The sequence below is a fragment of the Protomyctophum parallelum genome (genome assembly GCF_964188405.1).
Source record: "Protomyctophum parallelum genome assembly, chromosome: 7".
In the NCBI taxonomy this organism is placed as follows: domain Eukaryota; kingdom Metazoa; phylum Chordata; class Actinopteri; order Myctophiformes; family Myctophidae; genus Protomyctophum; species Protomyctophum parallelum.
The window spans coordinates 36,689,936-36,705,033 of NC_139705.1; the positions used below are offsets into that span (position 1 = coordinate 36,689,936).

The window sequence follows — 15,098 nt, forward strand, 5'->3', positions numbered from 1 at the left end:
GAGGGCACCCCTGTTACTGTACAAATACTATATAGCAATGATTACTATCAGAATATAAGGCTTTAACCTTTTAACTAAAAACATTGTATTTAACCAAAATATATCACAGCACCTTTTTACTAACTGACAACTGATAGTAAATTCAACAGCGCCTATATATATATATCGATGTGGGTCTACCTCTCTGGTCCTTCTCTGCAGTTCATTCACACTCTGGAGGTACAGAGGACCTTCTCTCCCCGGGACAGGGCCTACGTGGCCTCGCTGCTGACCGTTGCCTTACACGGCAAACTGGAATACTTCACAGACATCCTGAAAACTCTGCTCAACGACCTTGTGGAGCAGTACGTCGCCAAGAACCCCAAACTGATGCTGCGGAGGTGAACAGAAAAATTAGCTTATCATTTATTATCTTTTGGTACCAGATTATTCGAGGCACTGCACTATTGTGTGACAGATTAGATCCATTCACAGGCGTGTGTGTGTGTGTGTGTGTGTGTGTGTGTGTGTGTGTGTGTGTGTGTGTGTGTGTGTGTGTGTGTGTGTGTGTGTGTGTGTGTGTGTGTGTGTGTGTGTGTGTGTGTGTGTGTGTGTGTGTGTGTGTGTGTGTGTGTGTGTGTGTGTGTGCGTGTGTGTGTGTTTTCTTCTCAGAACTGAATCTGTGGTTGAGAAGCTACTGACCAACTGGATGTCTATTTGTCTGTACACCTTTCTGAGGGTACGTTCAAAGTGTCCCCAGAATGTCACCACTACATTTAACAAAACAGCAAATACTGTGCCTTGTTTCATTTCACCAATTGTAATATGAATTATTGACATACAGCATACAGTGTTTGTTTATTTATATTTTGACTGCCACAGTACAGGTACAGTATAGACATAGTCATATAGTCAGAGAAATACTACTGTACTTTTATTTTCAAATATGTATTCTAACCTCCACAATGGTTTATAAAATGCAGTACTTAAAGACCCCATGACTAGCAGTCATGCCATTTGATTCTGCATATCCATTGTGTTTCCTGTCAAATGTATTAACATAATCTACGGTATGTGTGTGCGTGTGTGCGTGTGCGTGCAGGAATCAGCAGGCGAGTCGTTCTACATGTTGTTCAGAGCCATCAAACACCAGGTAGACAAGGGACCTGTTGATGCTGTGACTGGGAAGGCCAAGTACACACTCAATGACAACCGCCTGCTACGAGAGGATATCGAGTACCGCACACTGGTCAGAACACACACACACACACACACACACACACACACACACACACACACACACAATTATTCAGGTCAGAGCAAAGGGTTAGGTATCATGGGAATGTGTGTTGGGTTGTAAAAGACTGGTATGACTGTATGAGGCCTGGCCGGGTCGTACCAAATTCTATTAAAATGGAACCCAATGCTTCCCTGCTTGGCACTCAGCATCAAGGGTTAGATTGGGGGTCCCTGGCCTGCGACATACTAGCGTCATGTCCAGTTGGTGTACATCAAGGCTGGGTTGTTCCTCAAGTCGCCTCACGCTACAGAAACAGGAGGTAGACTCCTGCCCTATGGGCCACATGGCTCGGCAAGGCTCACCTACTTCCTCTTGTCCTCTCTTCTTGCCCCACCAGACATTGAATGTCCTGATGCCAACTGTAGGGGGCACTGGAGTTGCTGGCCCCCAGACGTTGCCCGCCAAGGTCCTGGACTGTGACACCATCACCCAGGTGAAGGAGAAGCTACTGGAACAAACGTCCAAGGGAACCACCTTCTCCCAGCGGCCGCACGCCGACTCACTGCACCTTGGTGAGTATAAATTCATTGTCACATTGATAAAAAATTAATTAATAATTATTATTATATTATAATACATCCACAGATAATACGATTACACTAGACTGTGTTTGCAGGGAACGCAGGTTGTGCACACCTTTTATTGATAGATACAAGTGAAGATTGACAGGAAAGAGCGATAGAGAGACGGCGGGAGACATGCAGCAGGCTCTGTCAGACCAGAGCCTACTGTATATGTGGCATGCTCCTGGACCACTACAAGCTCATAGTGAACTACGAGCTTGTAGATCTGCTATTTTTTTTAATCGTGAAAATGTGGCGCAAATCTTTGAATATATATTATTTCAGAGCAAACGTTTTTAACTCAAATCTTTGCTTCTGGGCGGTCCCTGGAACAATATATTTTGGGGTTAGGCAGCCAATTACAGCCAAGGCAGCTAATTACATATATTTTTGGGGGTCCTTGACATGAAGATGTTTGAGAATTAAGTTTTTTTAAAGGAAACTGTCAGGATTTAGAAGGCATTCGTAGCATCATCCTTGGGTCTAAATGGGTTAAACCACATGATTGCTGCTTTACAGACTTTAAATACATTTAGGGAATCTGTTGTAATTGTGGGAGAATGTTTAACTTGTAGATCGATCTTTATGGTTGAATGTGGCATCTTTTGCCCCTAGAGTGGCGTGCGGGTGTTGCTGGTCACCTGATCCTGTCAGACGAGGACCTTACGTCAGTCGTACAAGAAAACTGGAAACGCCTCAACACACTGCAGCACTATAAGGTCTTTCTCACACACATCCAGTTGGTCAGGAGCTTCTCAACCACAGATTCAGTTCTGAGAAGAAAAAACACACACACACACACACACACACATACACACACACACACACACACACACACACACACACACACACACACACACAAGCTAAGCTACTGACAACGTGTGACTTCTCCACAACCTAAATATTTTCCTAATTGTAAGCCTAACTCCCCAAATCATATCCACCCTTTTCTCTTGTGAGGACTAAGAATGGTCCTCGCAATGTCTATTTATCTAATTCTGCTATACTTGTGGGGTCCTCAAGTAGTGTAATACAAGTAGCCCACACACACATGCACACACAGAACAAGTGAATTGAATTGACTACCATGAGCCAATTATACCAGTCTTCTACATGGGAAATGAATTGTGATTCCCAAACTGGTGGGCCATGAGGGTATTGCAATTGGAGTGGACCCTCAAAAATTGGCAAAACACTAAGATTTGAAAGATAATATAATAATAATAAATTAATATAAAAGATTTACTGTAAAATTAATGGTATTTATTCTTTAAATCCTTTACAAAATATTTGTCATTGTGGTGCCAATAAAGTGTAGTAGATTAGTATGTTATTTTCATCTAAACAAGCCGTAGCACCATCTGTTGTTTGACCATTCAAATGAACATGCTCTGAAACTGAGAATACACATGCATGCACGGTCAGCCAAATGCCTGCCGTGGTCAGATGGGTGGGTCGCGAACACTTGAAAGATTTTCAAGTGGACCCTCTTCCATAAAAGGTTGGGGACCATCCGCTGGTATAGAGTGTTGATGCATGCAGACTTTGTGTTCAAAGCCACGTTCTCATGTGTTCTGTGCAGGTCCCTGATGGAGCCACCGTCACCCTTGTCCCCAGGAACACCAAACACCGTCACCACGAGAGTCAGGACTACATACCTGGAGAGAGTAAGTCTTAATTAAAGGAGCATTCAGTGATTTGGGTGATTTCGAAAACCCCTCTGTCCGCCCGGTAAATAGATGTGCACATGCACGCACTGCAGTGGGGGGACACGCGACAGGCCAACAGCACGCACACCAAGGCCCGCCCCCGCTCGATCATGATTGGAGGAAGGCCCCTTTCTGTCCTGATTGGATGAAGGCTGAGCCACCTAGCCAAAAACGAAACCTAAGGTTTTTTGACCCCAGGGGTTAACTGGGCCTGGGAGGAACTCCTTATATGGTCAGCACAATCATTATCTCAACAAAACAAAAAAATATGTGATATTTGAATTAAGTTAAATCACTGAATATACCTTTAAGGCACTTTGTGTGGCTTGCATGAACCCTTTCATATTATTATGATTGTTATGATTATTATTGTTGTTAACACAGGTGATTTACAGTATTGCGAAATACAATGTATTTAATATTACACATTATTACAGTATTGAGAAATACAATGTATTTAATATTACACATTATTTGAAGAGAGTCTAAATAACCAGCAGAGGTCACTGTTGGACCTTGTATTTCTTCAAAGTTGGAGAAAGTAATTTTGTACTTGTGTAGTACTGTATGCACTCACTGTGCAATAGAAATATTCTTATAGAAGCAGTCAAAGTGCAGGTTTCTAAATGAGAATGGCCAATTTACTGAATTGAACTCTCTAATGGGATCGATTATATTGTGATTAAAATATATATCTAATAAAATAATCATGAATCACTTCAGTATCAATTCAAATGAAAAAGGATTCACACAAAACAAATCTATATTTTTCTGTGGCTTCTCAATTAACCAAAGTCTTATTTCATTGCAAGAACATTTAAAGGAAATGTGACTTTATTGACGTGTGTCTGAGTATACCGGTACATCAACATCATCATAAACGAGTATATTGACCCAGGCTGTGTGTCTACTCTCGGCCTTCAGAGACGCCCATGTTGGACGACGGGGAGGAGGGCGGCGTGAGGCTGTGGCACCTGGTGAAGGCCAACGAGGAGGCGGAGCTTCCTAAACACAGGAGAGGCAGCGTGAGGGAGAGAGGAGGAGAGAGAGCCAAGGCCATCCCCGAAATCTACCTCACACGACTCCTCTCCATGAAGGTCTGCGAGACCAGTCATCCTCAAACTTTGTCATTTCAAGGACCCCTCAATTTGATATGCGTTAGAGTCTAACGCATATCAAATTGAGGGGTCCTTGAAACTGGTTCCCAATCTTTTTAGCCATGACCCAATAAAGAGAATTATGTTTTCCCGGGACTAGTGCAAATAGCAGATCTAAAAGCTTACAATGCGACCCCGTTATGAGCTTGTAGATCGGCAATTTTCAATACTTCTGAAATATGTTTTCTAATTTATGGAATTTCTTATATTATTTTGGTTTATTTCTTCATAAAATTACTGAAAATAAATCATAAAATGTTGATTTTTAATTCATGACAATTTTAGCTTTTTTGGGATATGTTTATTGAAAACGTTTTGAAAACAAAATGTAGGAAACAAAGAATAAAGGGACGCATAAAAATGTGTCTGCGACCCACAAATAGGCCCCGACCCAGAGTTTGGGCATGTCGTCATAGGGCTCAGTGGCTCACAACGTGTCGTGATGTGATGCATTGTGAGCTAACCTCGTGTCACCAGGCTTTCCACCTCGGATAAAAGCCTGGTCTGTGTTACAAAAGTTCCGGAAGATTGATGACTACAAAACAATACTTCAACATGATGTAGCAATATCATCCACTCCCGACCGGATCATAAACCCGGAAAGGAATGCTGCCCAGGCTATTGGTGTCCGTTTGTCCACATCAACATATGGAATGGATTCTGTACTGGTCATATATGGAGAATCAACATATGGAAGGTCGGAACAGGTTAGCTTCATATGGAGATCTAATGGTGGCAGCGGAGCGGGGGGGCAGTTTCTTGAGTGTACAGGGTTTGATGAGGTCCGGCCATATATGGAGTGTGTCTTGAGTGCACAGGTTTTGATGAGGTCAGATCAACATATGGAATGTCAGAAGTTCAGAAGAGATCAGCTCCATATATGTAGATCTAAGGGTGGCAGTGGGGGCATTCTGTATTGGCCATATATGGAGCGTGTCACGAGGTGTGACTGACGGACGGACGGACTGACAGATTTTGCAGGTTTTCATAGTCAACTGCGACCTGGGGTCACTATAATACAATAATCATGGAACTATCACTCTCTTTCTATTCATACTATTTTTTGGTGCGATGTTGTCTCTTAGGGGACACTCCAGAAGTTTGTGGACGATCTGTTCACAGCCATCCTCAGCACCAGCCGTCCCGTTCCTCTGGCCGTCAAGTACTTCTTTGACATGTTGGACGAGCAGGCCCTGCAGAACAACATCACCGACCCCGAGACCATTCACATCTGGAAGACCAACAGGTAACACTGCAAAATATGAATTATTTTAACCGAGTACGTTTAATTAAAAATGTTGCACTCTCAGGTAGTGCTGCACAATTAATTTAAAAAAAAAGGTTTAAGTCAAGCACGTTGATGTTGTTTGTTTAACCCTGTAAGACCCAGCATTGCTTTTCGGTAACATTTTTATTTTAATTATTATTATTATTATTTTTTTCTGTTCTTTTTTCACCTAAACGTCATCATTGATGTTCATTGCAATGCCATTGGTCATGATATTTGCATATACCCCCACAGAGGCTGAAATTCACACAAATTAAACATTTCTGGACTCTGTGCAATTTTGAAGAATTTTTAACCTATGACATTTGACCTTTAACCCTAATAAAAGTAAGTAAAATAATTGTAATATATGTTTTTTGTTATCATTAGAATGTCTAGAACATGTTTTATTCATTATTGTGAAAGATATCCCCCAAATGTAAATTATTAATTTATATAATTATTATATAATTATTATAAATGTGCATACAATTTTCATCAAACCTTTTTTTTTTTTTTACATATTTTTTTAACATAAGTCCTAGTAGTACAAAGTAGTAGTAAGGTTGAAATCTCTTTTTTGCAAGTAGAAATATATCCGGGTCTTACAGGGTTAAAGCCACAGTAGTTGGCTCCAGGTGCCACATTTTGATGTAGTAATGTTCAGCAACAGTCTAAAGACAATAAATATTTTCATGAAAAAAAAAATTGAATCGAGTGAGAATTGTGATCTTATTCTTGTGGAGGAAAATCGAGATTCACATTTGAGCAAGAATGGTGCAGCACTAGCTCTCTCAGGGTTGACACACATTGATCCTGCCGTATACTGTAAACTGACCACTGGCAGAATAATGAGAAGCGATCCTTGCCTGGTGAACTCATTCTAATGGACGTGTTAGTGTTTCCTCTGCGGGGACCATGCAGTCTTCCAATGTGAATGAATTGTAACGGATGTGTTTCCTCTGCGGGGACCAGTCTTCCACTGCGGTTCTGGATCAACATCCTGAAGAATCCCCAGTTCATCTTTGACATCCAGGCCTCGGACCACGTGGACGCTGTGCTGTCCGTCATCGCCCAGACCTTCATGGACTCCTGCACCATCGCTGACCACAAACTAGGACGGGTGAGCTTCACCACGCCAAAGCTTGATTTATGCTTTGTCTTACAATGCAAATGCAGGGTGTGTGTGTGTGTGTGTGTGTGTGTGTGTGTGTGTGTGTGTGTGTGTGGTTTACATTATAGATAAATATAGCAGTCCTGTAAATGGTAAATAGATGGTGCATTTTATATAGCGCCTTCTGCCTTTCAGGCAGACAAATGTAAATGCATCAGATTATCCACACCTCAGTAAACCATACCCACTCCTGAATCCAGTCATGTCAGGATCCTGCACAGGCGCGCAGCCCCAACCCTCTCTCGGCTCCCAGACACTCCCCGCCGAGTATAAACGCTATACCTGCGTCGTCGCAAGCCGCTAACAAATTTCCCATCTGCGCCTCCTCTGCAGGACTCGCCTATCAACAAGTTGCTGTACGCCCGAGACATCCCTCGCTACAAGCAGATGGTGGAAAGGTGAGAATATGCCAGCCGGTCGCCCCACTGACCCCGGGAATATAAACTACCCTCGGCAGAAGAGGGAGAGAGAGGGAGAGAGACTAAAGAGAGGCCTGGGACAATCTGTTGGTGACAGAGACGGGGCAGACTTTACCCTAGGAGGAATCCACGCATGGCTGCTTTGAGAGCAGAACGTGCCATGCACACAATGTCTTCCTCTGCTGATTAAGCCCTGCTGACTTCACCATTACACAATGAGACAGATGGAGGTGGTTATATAGCATAATAGAGCAATGATTCCCAACATGTAGGCCTTGAGGATATTGCAAGTGGCCCCCAAAATTGACCATCTGACACACTGCATATTTCTACGGTTGTGACCAGGCTTTTCTCTTTGCAGATGAGTAAGCCTGGGACTGAGTCTACGTTTCATGTACGTATGTTCTATCTCTTTCCCTCCCACTTTCCCCTATGTCCATCTGTCTGTCTGTCTGCCTCTTTCTCTGTCTCTCTCTGTAGGTACTATGCAGATATCCGTCAGACCATCTCCGCCAGCGACCAGGAAATGAACTCGGCTCTCGCTGAGCTCTCCCGGGTACGTTGCTCGATTGTCCCCCGCACTCATGTTGTGGTTGGAGCCACTTTATATTTACAACCCATCGTAAGAGCAAACATCTGACATCTGTGATGAAAAATGAATGTCCTTATTGAGGGTCAGGGGAATAAAAGAGTTCCTTTGGGACCAAAGTGACAGAGTTTCAAGGAACCAACATTGAATCCACTCTCTATAACAAGGCAGGCGAGTCAAGACAAGTGGATGTTTTAGCTGGTCATTAGCCAAAGCACACTACCGGGGTGGACATCAACTAAGTAGTAACTACTGTAGGCTACACTAAGTACTCTCATTACATTAATAACTTTTTGATGTAGCTTTCTGAATACAGTCTAAATCAGTAAATCTACTTCCACTTGGCGGACTGACAGGACTAATCTGCAACGCAAGGCACTGACCACCCAACTGGTCCGTTGGAACTGCTCAGTGGCCAACAGTATAAGGCTGTGGTTGTACTGCTCCTAGGTTTTAATGAGTGAGTGTCTGGGACTCTGTGTGAACGTGAAGCAGGGTGTTGGGCAGAAAAAGAGCATGACTGCTCAGCCAACCTCATCAGGGTAAATAAATGTGTGTGTGTGTGTGTGTGTGTGTGTGTGTTTGTGTTTGTGTGTGTGTGTGTGTGTGTGTGTGTGTGTGTGTGTGTGTGTGTGTGTGTGTGTGTGTGTGTGTGTGTGTGTGTAGAATTATGCTGGAGAGGTGAACTATCTTGTGGCCCTACATGAGTTGTACAAGTACATCAACAAATACTATGATCAGGTAAGTCTAATTCAGACTCCCCACGTGTTCTAGTGTAACCTGTATGATTGTATAATAATAATAATATACCAGCCGAAACCTTGTTCTAAAACAACAACAATTTAGTGTATGTTTTAAAGTTTCAGATTCTGATTAAGGGAAAAGTTAAAATATCTAAACTTTAATGTACAACATTTCATGTGTGAAAATTTATAATATTTTTTGTCATACTGTATACATTTTTCAATAAGTTATTTTTGATATGATCTTTGTTTGGAACTTTTCACAATAACCATTTCACATACAGTACATATGTTTTACTTTACTTTACTACTACCCTAATAAACACTACCATATTTTTATGGTAGAGTGGCTGCCAGTGGCGGCTTTTTTTTTTTTTTTTTAAGATATTTTTTTGCGGATGATATGATGATGATGACTCTTCCCTCCCTCGTCCCCAGATCATCACAGCTCTGGAAGAAGACCCCACAGCCCAGAAGATGCAGCTGGGCTACAGGCTGCAACAGATCGCTGCAGCCGTGGAGAACAAGGTCACCGACTTATGACCCCTCCCAAGGGCCGCGACGAATCTCACCTTTTAATTTAAAATAAAGGTAACATAGATGGTGTGACAGGTCTTGACTCTGGGACAAAAAAGAAGATCCCTTGAAGGACAAATGGAAACATGTAGACATTTGGAGATCTTGATGTGATATTGTTGTGAAGAATTGACTGAAAACAAAGTAATAATAATAATCCCACTGGTCCCTGACACTTGAAGTATTTGGACCCCTACTGGGAGTACAAGGAAGCTACTTTATGGTGAATTGAGCCCAATTCACAGACTGTTGTGAAAAAGGTGTTTCACTTCCCTCTGAATTTATAGATTAATACTTACTCTCGGCATTTACTTCAACCAGAAAGGAGAAACAATATGAGGAAAGGCACTTTTTCTAGAAGTTATCTCGTGGATTTAAGCTCGACGGACAGCACAGAACATTCCCCCGCCAAGCAGAACCTCTCTGTCTTGATTTTGAAGGCGTCTTGCTACTGAGGGCTCCTGTGGACTCCTGTGAATGGAGAAAGCTTGAAGAGAAAAGAGAGAAGCTGAGAAGGGAGAACTGGAATTTAATGTTGGGACTTGGGGGGGCTGTGGAGTTTTCCTACCACATCCTCCTAGGCTCGCGTTGCCAGCTGATCGGAGATCGCCTCCTACTGATACGCCTGGTGACATCTAAATTCATCGTAGTTGCTAGAACAGCCCTAACGAAACCTACGCCTACTGCTTTGAAAACCTGTCACCGCGCTAAAGTCTTTGTGTTGATTCTGCAATAGGGATTCTGCAATAGAGAATATGTTTTTCTACACATTTTTTCCGCACAGTTGTATTGAATTTAGACGTGACCAGACGTATCGGTAGGCAGAGATCTCGGATGAGACTGACCACATCCTGTCAAAGTCTTACTGGGAGCAGTCAGACAAATGATGATGCTAAGAAAGGCCCAGTGGGGCGGTAGACCCGAGTTGCCTTTCAGAGTAGTCAAGAGACTTTCACTGTTCCTTCTGCGTTAATGTTACCTTCACTCACTTTTCTTCCGATGTCTTACTTTTTGAGAATAAATCTGGATTTGTACCCTGTCTCTGTACTCAACCGTGTCTCTTGATGAAAATGACAGACTGTCAGCAGAAGAAGCAGTTGTCTCACGTCAAGCCGCGCGTTGTACGACAAAATATGAATTAGGCATTACGATGGCTTTTGCTGGACATGTGATGTTTTCTTTTGAAGGAGATCCAATGTAAGTGTATTTAATTTAAATTTTCTCGAGCTTCACGTGTCCAGTTGATGTTCTAATCCATGGATGTTGCTTTGTGTAGTTGAAGCAGTTTTTATACAAGGGGATTCTGTGGATGTTTTTTTTATTCTGTCGAGGGTGTGGCAGGTTCTCTCCCAACCTCCACTACCGTGAATGTCCTTTTTTTTCTCTCTTTAACAAAATGTGATATGAAGACACTGACATTTTCCATCTAGAGACACTTTAGAAACTGTCTTATCCTATCCGTCCAAATGTCAGAATTTTGTTTCATTCATAGCATGTCTTAGTCCAATGAAGCTTAATTATATCTTGTTGCTATGGAGTTTTCTTTTTTCTTCTTAAAAAAAAAAATATATATATATAAATATATTTATATATATTTTTTCTCCCTAGCAGAGACGGCTATTGTCACTGTGTTTTGATCTATCTTTAATCTCCACTTTTTAACACTAACTTAACTTTTTATTCTTTTTAGAATCTGCAGCCCCCAGTGGGCATTTGGGCAAAGTCCCTGTCCGCTACCCAGATTACAAACCATGTGCCATTCTAAATTAATATTTGCGCAATCATCATCATCATCATCATCATCATACTATAATTCTAACAATGTCTGTCTGCCTGTGTGTCTGTGTGTCACTGTGGCTGCCGTAGCTCCTTACTGCCTGCACCAATCACTCCCACATTTCACACAGGCATTGACCATATGAATATGGAGGGCGTAACGATTTGACACATTAATGATGATTATTAATGAATTTATTAGTCAATTACAAACGCACCCTGGCGCAGTACCCCCCACGGCCACAAGGGGGGGGGATATCTCACAACGGGTAAGGGCTAGTTATGATAATTTAACACCCTGTGGCTTTTGCTTCATTATGATTTATTTCTTGTCTTTTGTTAGATTTTTCCAATTTTATTTATTTATTTATTTGCTGGCATATCTTGTTGGTTGGTAAAATACATCAACGCTAAAATTTGGAACACCATGGAATCCAACCTACAGTACATATCCCTAAGGACCCGGTTAAACATGTCTCGTACAGAGTAAAATCCTCATTGTTAATTGATGCCTTTGTAAACTTGTGGAGTGTAGCCTAAATGTAAACACTGTGGTAACTCTCTGAGTTAAATGTTTATTTTTTTTATAGCACTTGTATCTAAAGTGCTTTACCATGTGCATTACATTCCCCAACAAAAACAATACTTTTTTTGGATGGATGGATATTGGATGGATGGATACAAAAAAATGTATTAATTGTTTTCATAAAATGTTTTATACCGTTTTGACACTGAGGATTTTACGGTGTATGTTTAGCCCATTGACTATGGTGCAGTGTGTACTTTGATAGTGTAGTTTGCTTAGGGACACTGCTTTCCATGAATGTCATTATGGGATAGAAATGAGTTTGCAGGAGTGCCCGGAGGCTCATAGTCCACACTGGATCCAAGTTTGTATCTGAGTCCGGTCGGGTCTTGCATGTATCTCCTCTCCTTTATTTACTGTCTCTACGTTGCACATTCAAAATTACCCCCCCCCCCCCCACACACACACACACACACACACACACACACACAAAAAGAAGTGAACTTGCTTAGAATAGTCCCTTTTGATATGATTGACGTTTGAACGCAATTCAAATGTCCATAAGTTAACATTCTTTGGTCAAGACGTGTAGGTTGAAGAATTACAGAAACACGCAAGTTCAAAATCCAAATCCATAATCCACTGCTTTAGAACTCGCGCTGAGATATCGAATCCTGTTTTTAGATTTTACATCCATTTTAGACGTGAAGTTAATTATACGAGAAGGGAATGTCTTCATGGTTTGTGATGTAGTAACCAATTTCCTTGTACAAAGAAAAGAGGAAGCATTGTTTGCCATGAGGACAGTGTTGCTGCTTTGTTGCTGACTTGTGTTTGAAGAGCTGAATACAAATGTTTTGTTGAACATTTCTCATGTACATAGTTCTTAAGTAACTCAAACTCAACCCCCATTTAGCTTTCTCTAACTGTTTGATAGGGTATCGCAAATGCCAACTTAATGTGATGCAATAAAGTGGTCCAAATCTCAACTGGAGCCTGATTATTTCAGTCACTCGATCTTTCTGCCTTATCGGTATGACAAAAGGTTTTTTAGGTGGTCTACATTGGAATGTCAGATTAGTAGTAGTAGATTAGAACTTGGTTAAGCAACAAGCCCAGACTGTGCAGGCCAGGCCATGTGGACAAAGCATGTAGAAAAGAGTGATATGACAATGACGTAAAGAGATACAATTAAAAAAGATTAGGTTTAGGTTGCAAATAAAGTTAACATGGACACATTGCATATAGAGGTTGGGGATTTGACCGTAGTCAACAATATTTTAGTCGACTAAACAGCACCTATAACATAAACGCTAGATGTATAGGAATCTTCTGTCATGTCACAGTATAGAAACATCTTTTGCACATAATGTCTGATTATAGTTCAATTCTTTAATGATACCTATTGTGTTCACCAGTTCACAAAAAAGCTGTGAAAAGTACGATGTACCCCTGAAGCGGTTTTAGTTTATATATTTATTGAATGCAAAGTCCTTGAGACAAGCCTTCTGGTCTCCTGTATGGAGGACAACTAGTCCTCCTTTCAGTCTAGGGCCACTGTTTGCTCCTCTCTACAAGCACACAGTGGGCAGTTCGGCCATTTCTGCAACTGCCTTTCAATGCCAAGATGGGGACACAGTGCAATCTTTTGGATAATTTCCATAATCATTTATAATATAGGCAGGCATACAACTTGAGACAATGAATGTTGAAATCAGAATTGCAATGACCCAACCTCCAATAGTGCACACATCAACCCATTTGTGCGCTATCAACAGTCAAATCAACACACAGGAGGCCACTGTGCAGCAGGGCAACAAGAGTGCATTGGGTATCACTCTTTGGGGACCTTGAAGGCATCCTTTTCTTTCCGTAGACTTCCCATGGTTTCAACAGGAGTGCTCTGGTGCACATGTTTCTGCACTGACTTCTCTCTTATTCTCATGAAAGGGTTAAATGTTAATTCATCTGCCAAAGTGGAGGGGATACTGGGTTCTCCATTGCTGCGTTTGTCCTTTGCCCATGCAAGTTTTATCTTAATAACATCATTGTTGGGTTCCACGTGCCGCGCAAACTTTAGATTGCTGACGGTGTACTCATGACCACAGAAGACTCTCGTTTCAGGGGGCAGAGATCCCAGGATGTCTATCAAGGCCCTGCACATCTGCTCTGCTGTACCCTCGAAGAACTTCCCACAGCCAGCCACAAACAGCGTGTCCCCTGTGAAGACAGCCGGTGGCTCAGTGCCGTTTTCTTTCGTCACATAGTAGCAGATGTGACCGGTTGTGTGACATGGGGTGAACAGGCACTTGACGGTGAGTGAGCCAAGTTTTAAAGTATCAGAGTGGGAAACCTTCTGTGTGATGGCATCGACTCTGTCGTCTCCTCCGTAGACCTCGAGCCCGGGCATCAATTTCAACAGCTTCCCATTTCCACTGGCATGATCCCAGTGATGGTGGGTGGTGAGGACCGTTGTGAGTCTTGCGCCATGTTTACTGACCGCCTCCACAACCTTCGCTGGCTCAACGGGGTCGACCACAGCTGCTTCTCCGGAGTCTGCATCGATCAGAAGGTACATGTAGTTGTCAGTAAGCGCCGGCAGAATTACTACCTTCATATTTTCTTGCTCCACCTGCAAAGTCTTCCTCGGTGGGGTGTGGAGGGAAGCTGCTGCTTTTTTAGGCGCAAACGTACAAGTTGCCTTGGTTCCAAAAACACCCAGAGACCTGGCTCCCAGTATCACAGACCTGAAGAAGGTAGGAACCATCTGACGATGATTAGGAACCAGAGAAGTTCAGTTCTCTCTCTTATAATGGCAGTCAATTGGAGGTTGGATCAGGCTGAAGCCATGTCCAAATACGGTGTCATACGTCATCATAGTCATAGATATGGCATACATGGAGCATACAGGACTGATTTCACTGACTGGCCTCATTAAGTCTGTGACGCAAATTAAGCTATGCTGTTATTAGACCACGTCTTGTTTTCACACATTTTTGTTGATCTACAAGCTCACAACACCTTGCATCGTGACTGTTTGTGAGCTTGTAGATCTGCTACTGTATATACAATATACATAGGCTTATACGACAAAGTATAGGGTTTACGTACAGTATGTGGCTAAAGGCTTAATACACAAATTGTTGTCCTGTGACAATTCAAAGGACAACAATTTAATATGCAAGCTTGTATAGCCTATTTTAGGTAGGCCAGTAGCATGTTCTCATTGTTGAGTACAGTATGTTTTATGTGTCTGGCCTGAGTGGCCTCAACCATTTGGGATACAGTAGTAGGCCTACATTATCTGATGGCGCCACAAT

The 15,098-nt window shown here is 42.2% G+C and overlaps 2 protein-coding genes across 3 annotated transcripts in view; one reads left to right on the forward strand and one right to left on the reverse strand.

Moving 5' to 3' along the window:
• Positions 1–12,693, forward strand: part of plxnb1a (plexin b1a) — an 83,880-nt gene extending 71,187 nt beyond the window's left edge. For both annotated transcript variants that reach the window (XM_083770136.1, XM_083770137.1), the window contains exons 28-40: positions 202–380; positions 652–718; positions 1,082–1,228; positions 1,617–1,791; positions 2,458–2,561; positions 3,425–3,509; positions 4,476–4,648; positions 5,794–5,954; positions 6,951–7,098; positions 7,483–7,547; positions 8,049–8,124; positions 8,824–8,898; positions 9,339–12,693. In XM_083770136.1, the coding sequence (XP_083626262.1) occupies positions 202–380; positions 652–718; positions 1,082–1,228; positions 1,617–1,791; positions 2,458–2,561; positions 3,425–3,509; positions 4,476–4,648; positions 5,794–5,954; positions 6,951–7,098; positions 7,483–7,547; positions 8,049–8,124; positions 8,824–8,898; positions 9,339–9,443 (1,560 nt within the window). In that variant the 3' untranslated portion in view covers positions 9,444–12,693. The remainder of the gene's footprint in view (positions 1–201; positions 381–651; positions 719–1,081; positions 1,229–1,616; positions 1,792–2,457; positions 2,562–3,424; positions 3,510–4,475; positions 4,649–5,793; positions 5,955–6,950; positions 7,099–7,482; positions 7,548–8,048; positions 8,125–8,823; positions 8,899–9,338) is intronic.
• A 919-nt stretch (positions 12,694–13,612) lies between these two features.
• Positions 13,613–14,446, reverse strand: LOC310861220 (hydroxyacylglutathione hydrolase, mitochondrial-like; the record flags this gene model as incomplete). Its single annotated transcript, XM_083768576.1, has 1 exon — positions 13,613–14,446. Exon 1 carries the CDS (start codon positions 14,393–14,395, stop codon positions 13,613–13,615), a length of 783 nt encoding a protein of 260 aa, XP_083624702.1. The 5' UTR covers positions 14,396–14,446.
• Positions 14,447–15,098: the final 652 nt, after the last annotated feature.